The sequence below is a fragment of the Trichoderma reesei genome, assembly GCF_000167675.1.
Source record: "Trichoderma reesei QM6a unplaced genomic scaffold TRIREscaffold_10, whole genome shotgun sequence".
Classification (NCBI taxonomy): Eukaryota; Fungi; Ascomycota; class Sordariomycetes; order Hypocreales; family Hypocreaceae; genus Trichoderma; species Trichoderma reesei.
The window spans coordinates 603,223-616,656 of NW_006711157.1; the positions used below are offsets into that span (position 1 = coordinate 603,223).

At 52.2% G+C, this 13,434-nt stretch overlaps 5 protein-coding genes across 5 annotated transcripts; 3 read left to right on the plus strand and 2 right to left on the minus strand.

Annotated features, from left to right (window-relative positions):
• Window positions 1–299: 299 nt before the first annotated feature.
• On the plus strand, window positions 300–1,583 carry TRIREDRAFT_122069 (uncharacterized protein; the record flags this gene model as incomplete). The annotated part of the gene is made up of 3 exons (XM_006965603.1): window positions 300–355; window positions 418–544; window positions 635–1,583. 3 exons carry the CDS (start codon window positions 300–302, stop codon window positions 1,199–1,201), a joined length of 750 nt encoding a protein of 249 aa, XP_006965665.1. The 3' UTR covers window positions 1,202–1,583.
• A 384-nt stretch (window positions 1,584–1,967) lies between these two features.
• TRIREDRAFT_4104 (Arginase/agmatinase/formimionoglutamate hydrolase) lies at window positions 1,968–6,608 on the plus strand (the record flags this gene model as incomplete). Its single annotated transcript, XM_006965493.1, has 7 exons — window positions 1,968–2,023; window positions 5,185–5,266; window positions 5,324–5,744; window positions 5,810–5,850; window positions 5,962–6,012; window positions 6,081–6,306; window positions 6,391–6,608. The coding sequence occupies 7 exons, from the start codon at window positions 1,968–1,970 to the stop codon at window positions 6,606–6,608; spliced, it is 1,095 nt and encodes a 364-aa protein (XP_006965555.1).
• Window positions 6,609–7,151: 543 nt separating this feature from the next.
• On the plus strand, window positions 7,152–8,542 carry TRIREDRAFT_107814 (uncharacterized protein; the record flags this gene model as incomplete). Its single annotated transcript, XM_006965604.1, has 5 exons — window positions 7,152–7,584; window positions 7,685–7,877; window positions 7,951–8,002; window positions 8,294–8,378; window positions 8,430–8,542. 5 exons carry the CDS (start codon window positions 7,152–7,154, stop codon window positions 8,540–8,542), a joined length of 876 nt encoding a protein of 291 aa, XP_006965666.1.
• Window positions 8,543–8,993: 451 nt separating this feature from the next.
• On the minus strand, window positions 8,994–10,544 carry TRIREDRAFT_122070 (uncharacterized protein; the record flags this gene model as incomplete). The annotated part of the gene is made up of 1 exon (XM_006965756.1): window positions 8,994–10,544. The coding sequence occupies one exon, from the start codon at window positions 10,542–10,544 to the stop codon at window positions 8,994–8,996; it is 1,551 nt and encodes a 516-aa protein (XP_006965818.1).
• A 399-nt stretch (window positions 10,545–10,943) lies between these two features.
• On the minus strand, window positions 10,944–12,542 carry TRIREDRAFT_122071 (uncharacterized protein). The gene is made up of 5 exons (XM_006965757.1): window positions 12,414–12,542; window positions 11,959–12,312; window positions 11,689–11,844; window positions 11,550–11,616; window positions 10,944–11,487 (listed from the first exon to the last, which is right to left on the minus strand). The coding sequence occupies exons 2-5, from the start codon at window positions 12,060–12,062 to the stop codon at window positions 11,395–11,397; spliced, it is 420 nt and encodes a 139-aa protein (XP_006965819.1). The 5' UTR covers window positions 12,063–12,312; window positions 12,414–12,542; the 3' UTR covers window positions 10,944–11,394.
• Window positions 12,543–13,434: the final 892 nt, after the last annotated feature.

Consider the following 13,434-nt stretch of genomic DNA (forward strand, 5'->3'; position numbering starts at 1 on the left):
GGGATTGGCGCAGATGGTACGGAGCATGGTTATGTGCGAATCCTGTCTGCAGACCTCGGCGGGACAGACCTGGGATGGCGCGTAACGCTTTCTCTTGGCGATTGGGCAGAATCGACAGGGCAATTATTGCATATGTATATATATATATATATGTGCGCTGGGACTCTCGACTTTTTGTTTATATCCCGGGGTTTCTCAGTATCGAAAGCAGCAACCCGTCTTGCTCGCCGTGCCCCCCCTCCCCCTTTTCACCTCGGTTGCTTCTCCTTTCAATAGTTCCATTCTAGAGACGCGTCAAGATGGGTGACCTGTTTACTCAATCGCACGCTATTAGTCTTTGTATGCTCATGACGAGGTGAGCATTGAAGCATTCGCTCTGATTTTGCGTGTTTGTCTTTGCTCAACGCGTTCCAACAGCGCGCAGACGGAGGGCGCGATGTGCGATCTCGAACTCGTTTGCGATGGCCAGACAATCAGGGTCCATAAGCTCGTCGTCTGTTTGCAATCTCTAGTTCTTAGAGCTGCGTGCACCGGCTTGTTTGAGGTAGCCGGCTCACCTTTCTACGTGATACTTTTATGAAAGCCCAAGGAATCACACAAGAGTGCTGCTGCTAACACTTACACACACTTATAGGAGGCCTCGGGGAGATATGAGATGAAGGACTGCGAGTTTGCCAGCGTCCAGCGCATGGTGGACTTCTTCTACAACGGAGACTACGACGCCAAGGCATCCGATGAGACAGAGTCCTCTGAGGAAATGTTGATCCACGTCGCCATGTTCACGCTGGCGGACAAGTATATAATCGATGGGCTGCGCACTCTCTCACAGATCAAGTTCAAGGCGGTCGTCACGAAGCAGGAGAAGCCCAGCGTGATGCCACAGTACGTCAAGCTCGTGTACGACCTCGAGTGTGAGAGCAGCAAGAGGCTCCGCGACGTCGTGATTGAGGCTGTCCGGCTGAGGGTCGCCGCGCTGCCGTCTGACTCGGACATTAAGAAGACGCTGGAGGGCCTGATGGACGACATTCCCGACTTTGCAAAGGACCTTGCCATGTCGTACATTGAAAAGCCGCAGTATACGACGTGGCTCGGCGACTATGAGAAGCCTGCCAATCCCACGACGACCGCTCCCAATTTCCCGCGTGTGTCGCCTTGGAATTTTGCTGAAGCGGCTCGTAGAAAGCGCGGCATTGCGAGGTAGAGTGGTTGAGGTTGCGTCCGCGAGAGACGATGCAGGTTTGGTTTTCTGAGATTGCAACGGATTAGGGCAGAAGATGCATGTATATCTCTCGCGGGCTGTGTATCGGCACGAGGATGGACAAGGCGTCGTTGGGTGTTGGTGATGTATCAGCTCGTTTTCTTTACGACTACACCAGTAATACCATGCTCTCGTATCTGTCTACGGTGGCATTTTTCAGTCAAATGGCATCAGCGTCAGCAGAATGACGAGGATTGCATCTACAGATGCCTTATGAAGATGCCTTTCAGTGCGCCCACACTGTCAAAGGTGGGAGGCCTTCAACGTCATCTGCTCAGATAGGAGAGGCCCATACGACGATATAGTTCTATCAACACTCATCCTGATCGACGAGACGCCCGTGGTGTTGCAAACGCGCCTCCATTCGTCTCGTAACGTCAGCGATTCAAGCGCTTAGCTGAGGATGAAAAAAAAAAAGAAAGAATGCATGTCACACAGCCAACAGCATAATGATTGGCGGAGACGGGATCGAATCCTATGTAGGCCTCCCGCTGCACTGCCGACGAATACCAGGGGATGCTCTTCGCGGTTGGGCAAAAGGTGGTGAGCAGCCTTGTGAAGCGCCCAACGGTTGCGGCAATATAAGAATTCGCGACTCCTTACAACTATGGATATCAATGCAAGGTTCAACTTCACAACCAAGTAAATTGAAGGCTGCTCAGCGTTCCTGACATTACCTCCAGTCTCGTCGATCGATCGATCTGGCACCATGACACAAGCCGATTCAGTACCGCATTCCCTTGAGCTGTGCAGCCGACTGGCAAGGTGCGTACATGGATGGCAAACAAAACGAGATCATACAGCATTAACTCTACGTCCGCTCTGACGTTACCTCCTGGTCGTTCTAGTGCGCAAAAGTACGGAGAGCTATGCGATCTCGTCCTGGCATGCAAAGGTCAGACAATTCCGGTGCACAAGGCCATTGTTTGCTTGCAGTCTCCAGTCATAAAAGCAGCCTGTACCGGGCCATTTCTCGTGAGTTTGCTTCTGTTCTGAAAAGGCTGAGTTGACACCGTCTAAAAGCTTGATCAGGAGGCTGCTGGAACATATGAGATCAATGATTGTAGCTTCGAAACCCTCCAACAAATGATCGAATACATGTATACCGGCGACTATCAAGAGAAATCAGAAGACCAGAGTAAGGAGACTCACGAATTGGTTACCCATGTTACAATGTTCAGTCTAGCCGACGTATACCTCATCGACGGCCTCCTTAGCCTTTCAGAGACCAAGTTCAGAACAGCTGTCAAGGCAGAGAGCTCCATCAGCGTGCTGCTCCGGCACGTAAGTCAGGTATACGACTTGCAGTGCAATTCAGGAAAGGTTCTTCGCGAGATCATGGTTGAACAGCTCAGACAGAGACTCCCCAGCATCGAGGAGCTAGACCAGCAAGTTTTGCAAGACCTATTTCGCGACATACCGGAATTTACACGAGATATTGCCACATCGTTTATCCAGCGACCATTGACGGCCCAACAGCCATCAAAAGCCCAAGAGCCATTGAGCAGCTGCCCCAAATGTGAGCATTGTGCTGACCGGACGTCCCAAGCTCTTCGCCGACTTTCACGAAGATATGGGCGATAGTGTTGTTGGCTTTCATCGAAATGCAAACAATGCAATACTCAGGGGTGGAAACTGCTTCGAGAGAGAGGTTGTCATCATTCGGCGAGCCTGTGGTTCCACGAAAAGCGAAACCTCCTCTTCCTTCTGCTCTGATACTGGCAATGAATGGAAAAAGATCTGCCGGGCGTCGTTGACATGGACATTGTTTCAAAAAGGGCGGACGTCGCCGCTTTACCTTGGTAGCCGGATGTTGTATGGGCGAATCTGGATGGATGTTTACGGGAGTTCACTAAGCGTGAACGACTGCTGCAATCACCAGTCTCGGAACTCTTGAAAGATGTTCTTGTTACTTCGTGTTTGTTTTCTTATAATTTCTGTTTTTCGTTCCTCTGTGTTTCATACATACTAGTTGTATCAAGCAACCTTCAATCATACCATGAGATGGCCAGCGCATCAAAGAACGCCTGCTTGACTTACCAATTGCACTTCTTCATCTGGCTGGCTACCTAGGTAGGTTGTTGTGCCAACTTCCTGACTTCAATAGTAGCGTCAAGGTGAATGATGAACGGCCAGTAGGGGGGTTGCCATAAGCTGGGACCGTGCACAGCAACCTTCTTCTCTCCATGAGCGAGTGAATGCGACGGCAGTCTGCTAAGCAACCCAACGTCGTAAATTCAATTGCCGGCAGCTGGCGGAAACGCAAGTCAACTTCTTTCTTTCTTTCTTTCTTTCTTTCTTAATTGGCCATCTCTTGCGCAAACTCTGCTGCTTCTTTTCACAGCTTCACCAAGTTACATCTGCATCGTCGACATCTGCATCGTATCATCACCGAGAGAATGGGAGAAGACCCAATAAATGCGCAACATGGCTGTGATCTAGCTCGCGAGATGCTAAGGTGGGTAATGGTCATGAGGGCAGATGGTTTCCAAGCTGACCTTTCCGGTTCTCACTCCGTCAGGGCGCACTTGAATACAGAGCTCTGTGACTTTGAACTCGTCTGCAACGGCCAGTCGATACGGCTGCATAAGATTGTCCTCTGTCTGCAATCTCCCGTCTTCAAGACAGCGTGCACTGGTTCATTTGAGGTATGTCATATCTACGTGATACGGAGAGGTTCACGTATGCACATCTAACTATTTCTGCTCGCCAACTTAGGAGACTTCTGGCAGATACGAGATCAAAGACTGCGACATCGACAGTGTTCGGCGAATGGTCAACTTTTTCTACAAAGGATACTACCAGTGGGAGAAATCTGAGGAGATTCACGAAATCGCCATTCATATCGCATTATATTCTCTGGCGGACAAGTACCTTATCGACAGCCTTCTCGATAAATCAATGTCGCATTTTTGCGAGGCTGTGGAGGGAGAAGTGGACATTAACATCCTCTCTCAATACACGAAAGTCGTTTATGGCTTGCCGTTCGATTCTAGCAACAGTCTTCGCAGCATCTTGAAAGATGAGTTTAGGCTTAGACTCGGACGTTCTGCTGCTGAGCCCGACTTGCATCAGTCTCTGGAGGGCCTGATCGGTGAAATTCCTGGATTTGCACAAGATATGGCTCTGTCTTACATTCGGCAGCCGATTTCGACATGTCCTTGCAAGGAGGAGGTGTCGGTGAAGAAAGTCACAAAGACGGTCGAAGCGAGGAAGAGACCTATCTCAGACAGCGATTCAGAAAGCTTCTCAGACAGCGATTCAGAAAGTTCCTCAGACAGCCCCAAAGTCATGAAGGTTGGCGGGCGCTCAGCACTGGTAAAGGCCCCCAGGTTGGGACGTAGATGATATTCAAAGAGAAGGTTGTCTACTTAACACTCCAAGGATGACGCAACTGGATGGACTTCTGCATAGAGCACATATATTCTCTGCAGGTTATGACAGCAGGAAACCAGCTGAAAATTTGAAAGAGACTTGAACAGGGGTATGGGTAACGGTTTGCGCCGAGAATGCGTGACATCGCCGCTTGCCTTAGTGGCATCAAAGTCTCGATTGAAATGGTGGGTGAAAGGTCGATGGAACTGGGCGGGGTGACCTCGGGGGCCTCCGAAGGAACAACAACTACCAGATAGTTCATCAGTCTCTAAACTCTTGCTTGTGTCTTATATTCCACTCTTATTACCGGGCGCTTCTGTAGTTTATCGCCCGACTATTGATCAATATCAAGTTCACCTCGTCATGACTCGCCTTCTCCCCTTCATAAAGCCCCTCACATGGCTGTTGCTGCTACTAAACGGGAGCGTCAACGCTCATCAATTCGCACCTCAAGGCGGCCACCAAATCCCCTTTTGGGCTCACTCTGAAGGCGCCGTTGGTGAGATTGACCTGTCGACGTACGACATTGGCGGCATTGGCACGTATGCGAGCGTGCCCTATGAAAACTGCTTCGTCGAGAGCACTTCGTCAGAGGGCTTCGACATTGCCATTCTCGGGGCTCCCTTTGACACCGTCAGTCATCACCTGTTGGAAACAAATGAAATTCAGACTGATTAAAGTGAGATACAGGCTGTGACGGCAAGGCCCGGGGCGCGCTTTGGGCCAAAGGCTATCCGAGCTGCGAGCGTAAGAAAGGCATACGGCTACAGCCTATACACTGGTGAGATTGTCAACGCCAGAACAACCTTCAAAGACCTATGTCACCAAAGCTCATTCAACCCATATCAAGGCCGAGACCCGGTACGAGACTGGGCCAGAGTCGTCGACTGCTCCGACGCCCCATTGACCTTTCTCGACAACAGGGTAGCCCTCAGGACGCTGGATCAAGCTCACCGAGCAGTGTCCGGGAGAACAACAGCACACCCAGAAAAGTCGACGATTCCGCGGATTGTGACGCTTGGGGGCGATCACACAACGACTTTGTCTGCGCTGCGGTCGACGTATAAGCGATGGGGGCCGGTGTCGGTCGTTCACTTTGATAGCCATATCGGTAAGATTGAGGCCTTGGTGACTTGTTGAGCTTGGAGGAAATGGTTCGTGCTAATCATGGCACAGATACTTGGGATCCGAAAGTTTTGGGTATGGAAGCTCTCCTTGTCTATGGTATATGAGGCTGACGTTCAACAAGGCGGTGGTATTTCTGATTATGCGTAAGTTGAACACTGGCAATCTCTCCGGATGTGTCGAATTATATCGAGCTGAACAAGCAACAAAGGGGGCTCAACCATGGAACCTTTTTGCACATTGCGCACGAAGAGGTACTTGCTTCGCCTACCTTGCACACATGTAGCTGTTATGGCAACCCAGCTTACCCCCCCACCTCTAGAACCTCATCCTCAACTCGTCCATCCACGCCGGTATCCGCGCCCCCGTGATGCGCCAAAAGGCAGACATGAGAAACGACAGACGCTGCGGCTTCGATACAATCACCGCTCGCGAAATTGACACCATGGGAGTACAATCCATCATTGACAGGATCCGAGAGCGAGTTGGGAATAGCAGCACCTATATCAGTGTTGACATCGATGTTCTCGATCCTGCGTTCGCTCCGGGTACGTCCCCCTTTTCTTACAATTCAAGATTGAAGCTTTGTGGAAGAAGTTGACTGACAGTTTGGGAAATGGTGCAAATCACAGCAACTGGCACTCCAGAGCCCAGCGGTTGGAGCACCCGCGAACTGACCACTATCCTGGCTGGCCTCGAGGGACTCAACATTATCGGAGGCGACGTCGTCGAGGTCTCACCCGCCTACGACGACAACGGCGAGATTACGGCTCTCGCGGCCGTGGAGGTTGTCCATTCCATTCTTGAGCTCATGGTTGCGACGCCAGTCGAGGCGCCACGGCATGAGTGAGCGATTGTCTACGAGTTGTTGAGAAGAGTCCTGTATGCGATATGCTCGTTCTTGTATGAACTAGTGCCGTATGCAGCATCGTACGCCCTCTTGTGTCAGTGATGGGCTTGCTTTGAAGTTGTAGGAGCACGGTATTCCGGCAACATATGCGTCGAGGCCCGATCCATGAACTCATGGTGGTGGTTTCAGTCCCAGCAGCCCCTTCTGCTCTGGGCAAATGCCAACTCCTGTTCCAAGACCCATCCTCAAACTCAAAGCTAACATCGTGACAAAAGGAGACCTTTGTCCACTTCTCATGCAAAGCGAAATTTGTTCTTCTTTCAAGCATGAACCTTGAGTGAACGCCTCGAGCAGAGTGTTGGGATGATGGGATCCCCATCCAAGCATCGCCCTGTCTATAAAACCTCCCTTTCCCCTGGGCCATATGTTCTGCATGTTCAGACAAAACACAAAAGACTTTCACACAACTGCCTTGCCAACTGGGCTACCTTATATCATCCAATTTACATTTCCCACGCCCGGCACCTCATCCCAGGAGGAGTCATGTCTCCCAGAGAACATGTGCGCCTCCCTTTCCTCGGCAACGACAGGACCTTCATTGTCCTCGCCCGAGAAGCCCGCCCAGAAGCAGAGGCACCCGGCGTCGTCGTCGTCGTTCATGACGGACATGATGACGACGACAACGACGACGACGATTATCGAGCGCACGTCCTCGACGCCGAGGACGCTGCGCAGTTTGACGAGCTCGGCGGTGCATCTCCCGTTCCCGAGGGAGACGACGTGGTTGACAACAGCTTCTTCGGTAACAACAACGAAGCTGGTAGTAACATCACCTCCGTCTTATTGCTTGATAAGACGGAGATGGTATTGCAGCTGCTGCCGGAGTTGTCGGACGGGTCATCTTCTGCCGGGGACTCGGATGATGCTGATGATGATGATGATGAGGGGAGGAGAAGTCTTGGGTATCTGAGCGGTGGTGAGTTGGATTACGCCGCTTTTTCTTCATCAATAGGCATGTATCTTTGTGTAGGCGTGAGTACAAGTATATGGGTTGCTGATGATCTTCTTTGTTCAAGATGAAGCTGAAGCCGAAGATGACGAGTCTGGGGTAGACGAGGACTCCGACGAGGAGGAGGAACAAGGCTATGTCGTCCTCTACACCGCAACCGAGGCCATGGCCGCAGACATTGATCCCCCCGACTGGATGGACCCGGCCAACGATTACCTCTTGGAGGCATACGCTTTTCCTCCTCTTCAAAGGCAGAGTCGGTGATTTACGGGACTTGTGTGCGGGAATGTCTGTTATTTTGGCTTTTGCATTACTGCTGTTTCTCTCATCCAGGCGTTATTCTACCTTCTGGGCCATATCAGAAAAGTCGGGTTTGGGCGGAGATGTAGGAACTTGGGAGATTATCTTCTTGGGAATTTTGAGCGAATGATACCCCTTTTCGAATTTTTGTATTATACTTTACCATGTGTCCGTCTATGAAGGTGGTTAAATGACTATGCGATGTCTACAACTATGATCCGACCCGGTAACATTGTTAAACGTAATTGAGAGTCCATATTGGCGCCGTTAATGCTTTGGATATCTCGCAGAAAGCTGCCAGAGCACCGAGAATTCACACGATCGTCAAAGAGAGGGCTTGTGGCTTACAGCCTGTATGTTAGCATGGACTTTATAGATCACACAACAAGATGGGCTCTCACTAAGAATTGAAAATCCCATGAGGTATCTTGAAGCCAAAAAGCCCCTGGATGGGTGCCGTCGTATGCTGGGTAGATAGCATCAACAGCTTATCTACTCACTCACACCTACAGAGCACCGCTCCCAACATCTCAGCGCTGCTTCTCGCCTCGCTACTCAATGCAAGCTCAAACTGGAGATTAAAACAGCTATTGTTCTCTATCATCAAGATAAGAACACGTGCTGAGATCTCAAAACCACAACTTGGTATGGATCGTCAAGTTCGTTGGGCTTTGAATATGTTATACTGAACAGGAGGTTGTCCACCCCGTGTCAGCGCCAGGGGTCATTACCTTCTGCCACGCCCCTTATCGTTGTCGGCATCTTTCCTTTCGAAAAAAAAACACGTCTGTCCGATCACCAAGTCCTTCCGACATGTCGACTCATTCTCAAAGTGCAAGATGCCCGACATGACCGCCAGTTGGTGATCAGCTATGCGATCCATCACAAACATCACATGGACACAAGGCTTACTTTTTAAGTAGAAAATGACTCCTTCCATTGGAAGCGCCAAGTGAATCCTTATAAAAGCCCGCCCTCATACCAGCAAGTCTCATTATCTACAGAGAGAAAACTCCAATTTTCAGGATACCCAACCCCCAACGCCGTGAACAATGCTCGCTTCCAACAGGCCTCTTTTAATCCCAATATCTGATATCGCCATCGAGACCGGCCGTAACGACCTTGCTCGTCTCCTGCGGATGCCACTGCACACACGTCACGGCCTGGTTGCCCGCCTTGAGCTTGTGGTACATCTTGCACGTCTTCCAGTCCCAGAAGCACACGTAGCCGGCCTGGTCTCCGGAGGCGAGGAACTGGCCGTCGGGGCTGCAGTCCAGGTCAATCGCCAGACCGGCGTTGTTGTGGCCGCGGTAGCTCTTCTTCCTGTTCTGCCGGAACTTGTCGTTGGCCCCGTAGACGAGGATCTGGTTGTCCGAGCTCTGGTAGGCGACGTACTTGCCGGACGGGTGCAGCGCGGCCCTCGTCATCGGATACATGTCCGGCTCGGCAATGTACTTGATGGGCACGGGGATGTTGTAGTCCCATGCGCGCAGCGACTTGTCGTCGGACGTTGTCATGAAACGGCGGTTGTTGTCGACAAAAGTAATGGTGTTGATGGCTGCCAAGTGGTGGTCGTACTCCTGCACGACCTGGTTCGGCGTGCGTATATCAAACTGCACAATCTTCTTGTCCGACATGCCGGCCAGGAACTCGTTGGAGTGCTCGGGATCGGGATTGAACTTGATAACGTGAGGCGTCTTGCCGGTAGTAAACCTGCTGATGCAGATGCCCTTTTCCGTGTCCCAGAGCTTAATCATGCGGTCATACGAAGCAGACAAGAACTGCGTTCCCGAGTTGTTGAAGCAAATGTCGGATAGCGACTTGGAGTGGCCCGAATACGTCCGCAGCAGCTCCCTGTCGTGGTACACGTCGCGAATCCTGACCGTCGTGTCTGCGCCGGCCGACAGCAGCAAGTGTCCTGACTTCGGGAAGAAGCGCAGCGCCGTGACGGCTCCTGAATGGTCCTTCCAGCCGTGTATCTGCTTCTTCGGTATGAAATTGGTAACGCTGCCCACCTCCTTCCGCAGGTCGATGTCGAGATCCTGCGGGACGTGCATGTATGTGCGGCCTTGGTAGTCGTACTCCTCCGAGCCGTGGAACGTCGTCGTCTCCTCGCCCAGGTCCTCGACTTCCTTGCGGCGAGCCAGCGCACCCTTGGGCGCTTGCACCACCGTTCCGCTCTCGACAACCTCGTCTTCTTCGTCCTCATCCGCGTACTCGTACTCGTAGCCGTCCTCGTCCTCGCCCACCGCCTCCACCTCCTCGTATCGATCCTTTTTGAACTTCGCCCAGGGCCCAACGTACTCGCCGTCGCCCTGTGCAATGCTCGCATCTCCCTTGCCTTCCCGCTCGACCTTGACCTTGGGCCCGGCCTTTGCCTCCACCGCTCTGTGTTTCCGCCGGAACGAATGTTCGCTCAGGAACATCTCCTCCGCATGGCCCGTCAATACGTTCTTGCGCTTGAGCGGGTTCTCCTTCTGCTTGTACGGATAGGCTGGGCCGGCCTGGGGCCGTGAAAGGTCTTCTGCCGTGTACTTGACGACTTCGTGGTCCGGTTGCGCCTGCTGGCGCACCACGAGCGCGTCCTGCGGCGCCATGTTGGGCGGATACTCGCCAAAGTCGGCCATGATTGCGGCGGTTGGGGTTTGCTGGTCCGAAGCAGACAAGGTCGAGAGGGAAGAAGTCGTGGCGCGTCTTGATCAAGACTAGGTCACGTGACACACTATGACGACAGTGTAGCTTGTTGCTCGAGTCTTGCGCTGATGCCGGGAGCAATTGTCTCAAATCTGTGGATTAGGTCGCATTTTGAACGCTCATATGTATTTGCGATCGGCTGTGCGTAAAACTATGCAACGATCATCTCTCAATGACTTGATAATGTGAACACCGTTGAATATCAATGCTGGGGCATCGCTTAATTTTGCAGACCAAAAAGGCAAAGGAAGGTATCAGTTAGGGAAGCACAACAAACATGTAGAGCGTCAGGATCATTTGATGATAATCATTCTTTACAATTAATTGTATTAGTCATTCAGCCAAATCATCTCCTCCTCACATTCAAGTGTCGTCATTACTCCAACCCTGCCCGACCCAGCAGCATCCATCCTCGTATACAAGGAAGAGAACGAAGCTGCTGTAGCCTTGGTCTCGAACTTCATCTCTTCCAGACGAAGAGAGGAAGGGGTCGCTCTCGGTATGAAGCTCAAAGCGCCAGCATGTCACCAGACGCCGTGCCTGAAACTGCATGCGAAGCCGCCCCCCCCAAAGTCATCCGCGCCATCAAGTCATGTTGCTCCATCGTAGCGTAATTCTAGTCATAATCGGTCCATTTCCAGTGTCCCATGCTCGTTCTGCCCTACTCTGCCCTACCGGCACCCCCCCTTCGTCAGAGTTGCCGTTATGTTTGGTCGCGTCGGCCCTGCCGGAGAAATTGGTGTGATGGGTTAGGTAGTTTCGCCGGTGAATTCGACGTCTGGTTTACGAAGACTCGTCACGGATGAGGGCGACGATCATGCTGTAGAGGTAGAAGAAGAACATGATCAAGTGGAAGGCCAGCTTGATGAACGACTCCTGTTGCGAAAATGTCAGCGACAGGCTTGGTAGTGTCGCGGATCCAGCGCTACAAAACGAACCTTCTTGTGGACGTTGAGCTTTCGGAAGATCTCGGTGGCGTCAAGAAGATGGGTGTTGTCGACGATCCTAGCGATTGTAGGTTAGAAATCAGGGGTTCCGTCTGTGGCAATAGGCCACCATTTCGAGAGCAGAGCTCACTTCTTGATGTTGTATCCGAGGAGAGGAAGATTGAGAATGAGCGCAACCCAGTAGCCGTTGATGAGGAACAAAAAGGTCAGGAAGCCATGGACGGCCGCTTCGGGGATGATGTAGGCGTTGAGGCGGTTGCAGAGATCGATGGGGTTGATGTAGTCGCTATCATGTGAAACACTTCAAGTCAGCCATATGTGCCCAGCGAGGGCGCCGCGGAAGATGCGTTGAGCGCGCATGAGGCCGCTGCCCAGGGCTGTTTTCGGGGAGGCGCCGTACCATTCCAGGTCGCTGTACATGATGGTGAAGAAGACCTGCAGGAACAGGTTGACGGCGTTGATTAACACCGCCAACAGGAACAGCCACGCTTCTCCAGACATCATGACGTGTGTTTTCGAGACGACGAGCTAGGCGGACAGCAAGCGGTAGGAGGAGGACGAGGTGAGGCGACAGACGCAGCAGCAGCAGCGGGAGCAGCACAAGCGGGAGCAGCAGAGTCGAGAGGGAGAGAGGAAGAGAGAGAGGAAGATGTTTCTTGTCGGTTCCTTCAGCTAGGTAGAGGCGATAGCGGAGTGGGCGTTGCTCGAGCTTCCGTTACGAGCTTCGACTTGCGGCGCGGCTGTGGGAGGGGAACTGGCTGATATTAGTGGGGGTTGTTTTGGAGCGAGAAGAAGAAGAAAAAAAAAGCTTGCGCTCGGAGCTGCGGGCTAGTGGCTGGCCGGGCTATAACTCACCGGGTGTTGTTAGATTCAGTTGGCGAGGGCGCAAAGAAAAAGGCGAGGTGGCCTTAAAAAGAGATGCTGGTGCGGCGAGTCGGTAATAACGAGAATGACGAAGCTGAAGACTCGAGTTTGTGGGCGGAACTTGACAAGAATGGAGGCAATTGGTAGGTAGGCAGAGGGGAGAGAAAACCTGGAAAGCTGGTTGAGCTGCCTGGTTCCAGCTGTTTCCGAGTTACTACTAGCAGTGGCGATGACTCTGGGGGAGAGAGAGATTTTGGGGCTGGACCAGCGCCTGGAGCTGGTGGCCACCTCACATTAACCACTCAAATGCCGTCCGAAGCTGCGGGCAGTGGGGAGGATGAGCGCTGTTTGGCGAGCGCCAGCGGGTTCGGGCTGGGGAGGGGTACTGAGTACTGAGTCGAGGGCATGGGGGCGTAACTGTACCTCGATCGATGCAGAGGAGCTGAAAAACTCGAGTCTTGATAGTAGGTAATCTCTCAAACAGGGAACCAGATAAGCTTAATACCAGGTGTTCGTCGCTATGATGCCTGTCGTAAAGATTGAGTCTGTTCTCCCGTCAAAAAAGACACATCTCTACTAATCTGTTCATCATCTGCTGCTACCCGCAGCTGCATATCCCACTGCAGCCAGCACCAAAGGCACACAGCAGTAGACTTTCATGTGAATTTCCACACCGACGCAAGGGCACGCGCAACCCCGCAGGTACAGGTACTCGCCGTCTCTTATCTCGAGGTCACCCAAGCTCCTCAACGGCCTGCTGTAAGACATCATCCAGCCATTGAAGAGATGGATGAGCTCTGGTGCTACAAAGACTGGAGCTTCAATTCCCATCATACCTACACGTCGCTTTACATGCATCTCATTAACATGCCCACATGCAGCTCGCAGCAGACAGGTAATGATCCACAGCGGTTCGCAGCAACAACAGCGGCTCTATTCGCTCGCTCACCCACCGACGCCAACACCCAATGCATCGCCCAACGCTACAGAACCGTGGTATCGAATCACTCGG